The sequence below is a fragment of the Euprymna scolopes genome, chromosome 25, assembly GCF_053919585.1.
Source record: "Euprymna scolopes isolate OS-2025 chromosome 25, ASM5391958v1, whole genome shotgun sequence".
NCBI lineage: Eukaryota > Metazoa > Mollusca > Cephalopoda > Sepiida > Sepiolidae > Euprymna > Euprymna scolopes.
This window is the reverse complement of record NC_136506.1, coordinates 60,399,161-60,401,566: the sequence shown is the minus strand read 5'-3', so window position 1 is coordinate 60,401,566 and position 2,406 is coordinate 60,399,161. Positions and strand designations below refer to the sequence as shown.

The 2,406-nt window shown below is 44.1% G+C and overlaps 1 protein-coding gene across 1 annotated transcript; it reads left to right on the top strand.

Annotated features, from left to right (window-relative positions):
• The first annotated feature begins 332 nt into the window (after positions 1–332).
• On the top strand, positions 333–770 carry LOC145247210 (uncharacterized). Its single transcript, XM_080108839.1, has one exon. It carries the CDS (start codon positions 333–335, stop codon positions 768–770), a length of 438 nt encoding a protein of 145 aa, XP_079964965.1.
• The last annotated feature ends 1,636 nt before the right edge of the window (positions 771–2,406 follow it).

The following is a 2,406-nucleotide window of genomic DNA, read 5'->3' as shown; positions in this document are numbered from 1 at the left end:
AGAGTGCAGTGTCTGAAACGTCCCTGCTTCACTACTTTGACCCCAAGCGCCCAATCTACTTACACTGTGACGCAAGTCTTCATGGAATAGGAGCAGCGCTTTTACAACCAGACTCAGCTGGCAATTTAATGCCTGTCTTATACGCAAGCAAGAGTCTGACAGACAGAACAACGATACGCATGTATCGAGCGGGAACTACTGGCAATCGTGTTTGGCACACATAGATTCCACACATATTTATACGGTCATGGTTTCCAAATTGTCACTGACACAAACCTCTTGTCATGATCATTGACAAACCTCTCACCTTAGCTCCAGCTCGCCTACAATGAATGCTCATCCAGCTACAGGGATATAATTTCAGATTATCCTACAACAAGGGATCCGAAAACATATTGGCTGATGGGTTATCACGCCTGCCATCACCTGGTAATTCGGACCCTATCGATCTGGATGTTCGAGTTGACACCATTCGTTTCTCTGCTGACCGCATTGAAAAACTGAGAGACTGCACAACAGCTGACCCTCTGCTTAACCAGCTAAGAGATACCATTGTCATGGGATGTCCTGAGACAATCAAGCAACTGCCTACCGATATCAGAGAATTCTGGAGCCTAAGAGATCAGCTATCAATTGATGACGGCCTTATCCTTAAAGGACAACAAATTGTCATTACTCAGACCCTCCAAGAAGATATCCTAAAGCAACTCCACACCGCTCACTTAGGACAGGAGAAAACCAAACTCCTAGCCAAAGACACTGTCTATTAGAAAAATATAAACAGAGACATCGAACAATTCACAAGCTCATGTAGCATCTGTCAACAACATCAGCCATCACAAATGTCAGAGCCTTTTCTGCAGCACGACATTCCGACAAAGCCATGGGACGTAGTTGGAACAGACCTTTTCGAGCTCCATGGACATCAATCGCTGATCATAGCAGACTACTACTCCAAGTACCCTGTTATCAAACAGTTACCTGCCCACTCACCAAGCAGTGTTGTCATAAAAATAACGCAACAAACCTTTGCGGAGTTTGGCATACCGTCAAAAGTGGTTAGTGACAACGGGCCGCACTTCTCAAGCGCCCTTTACCACGAATTTGCCACAGAATGGGGTTTCAACCATCAGACCACCTCACCTCGAAGACCACAGGGAAATGGTTTCATAGAGCGCCAGATAAGGACCATCAAGACCATCCTCAAAAAGGCCAAGCAATCTAGGACAACACCCGAAATTGCATTATTGCACTGGCGCTGCACACCTATCTCAAACGCCATACCCAGCCCCGCACAGCTACTCATGGGTAGACGAATCCAATCCCCAATCGCAACAAAAATAGAAAACAACCACCATCAAAAATGAACTTGTGAACATTTTCTAGAGAAGTATAGCAAGCAATTCATGGGGCAGAATAATCCCCTGTTTCGCTGTAGCTATTCAGGCAGTCTACCCTGAATTAGCCCTTACCTTTTATCATATATTGAATATGCTCAATATCATAATCTTCATATTGGTAAAGGGGGGATGTAATGATGTTATCGTTTCGTTTCGTTACAATCCTAGTTTTGTAACAACGTTATCATTTCGTTTCATGACAATCCTTGTTTTGTAACAACCACGCATGCGCACTGGAAATAAAGGCCTCCATGTTTTATGTTTAAAACTAACAAAACGCATCTTTTCGTTTCTCTCTATTAACCAACCACACGACACGAGCAAACACAGCGTGACAATTCGTAGATGGTTTCGGTCCCATGAAACCTATTGAAAGACGTTCAAAGGGGGATCGGGAATGGATTAATCGACCTGATGGAGGTTTGAAGAACCTTGGTTTTAGTTCAGCACATATTTGACATTCAGCGCAGGTGCGCTTAGCATCTTCCATGGAGAATGGTAGATTCTTCTGCCTCACAAAGTGATAGAGTCTCGCTACTTCAGGATGACAAAGTGCTGCGTGCAGGTCCTTTAGTGATAATGAGCGCGAAGCAGAGCATGATCGAGAAAGGGTATCTGTAGAGTTATTAAGAGAACCTGGTCTATATACTATCTCATAAGAATAGTTTGAAAGTTCAAGTCTCCATCGAAGCAGCTTATCGTTTTTAATACGATTTGGTGTCTGCGTGTTGAACATAAATGATGCAGCCTGTTGGTCAGTAATAATGGTAAAGTGTCGACCGAGTAAGAGGTCACGCCATTTACGCACAGATTCTACAATGGCTGCCGATTCACGTTCCACTGCTGAATGTCGACGCTCTGACTGTGTTAGGGTTCTGGAAAAATATGCTACTGGACGTCCATTCTGGGAAAGGCAGGCTGCTAATGCTGTCGCAGATGCATCAGTTTCTATCGTAAAAGGAACTTCATCCTCAATGGCTGCAACCGAAGCCTTGCAAATTTCATC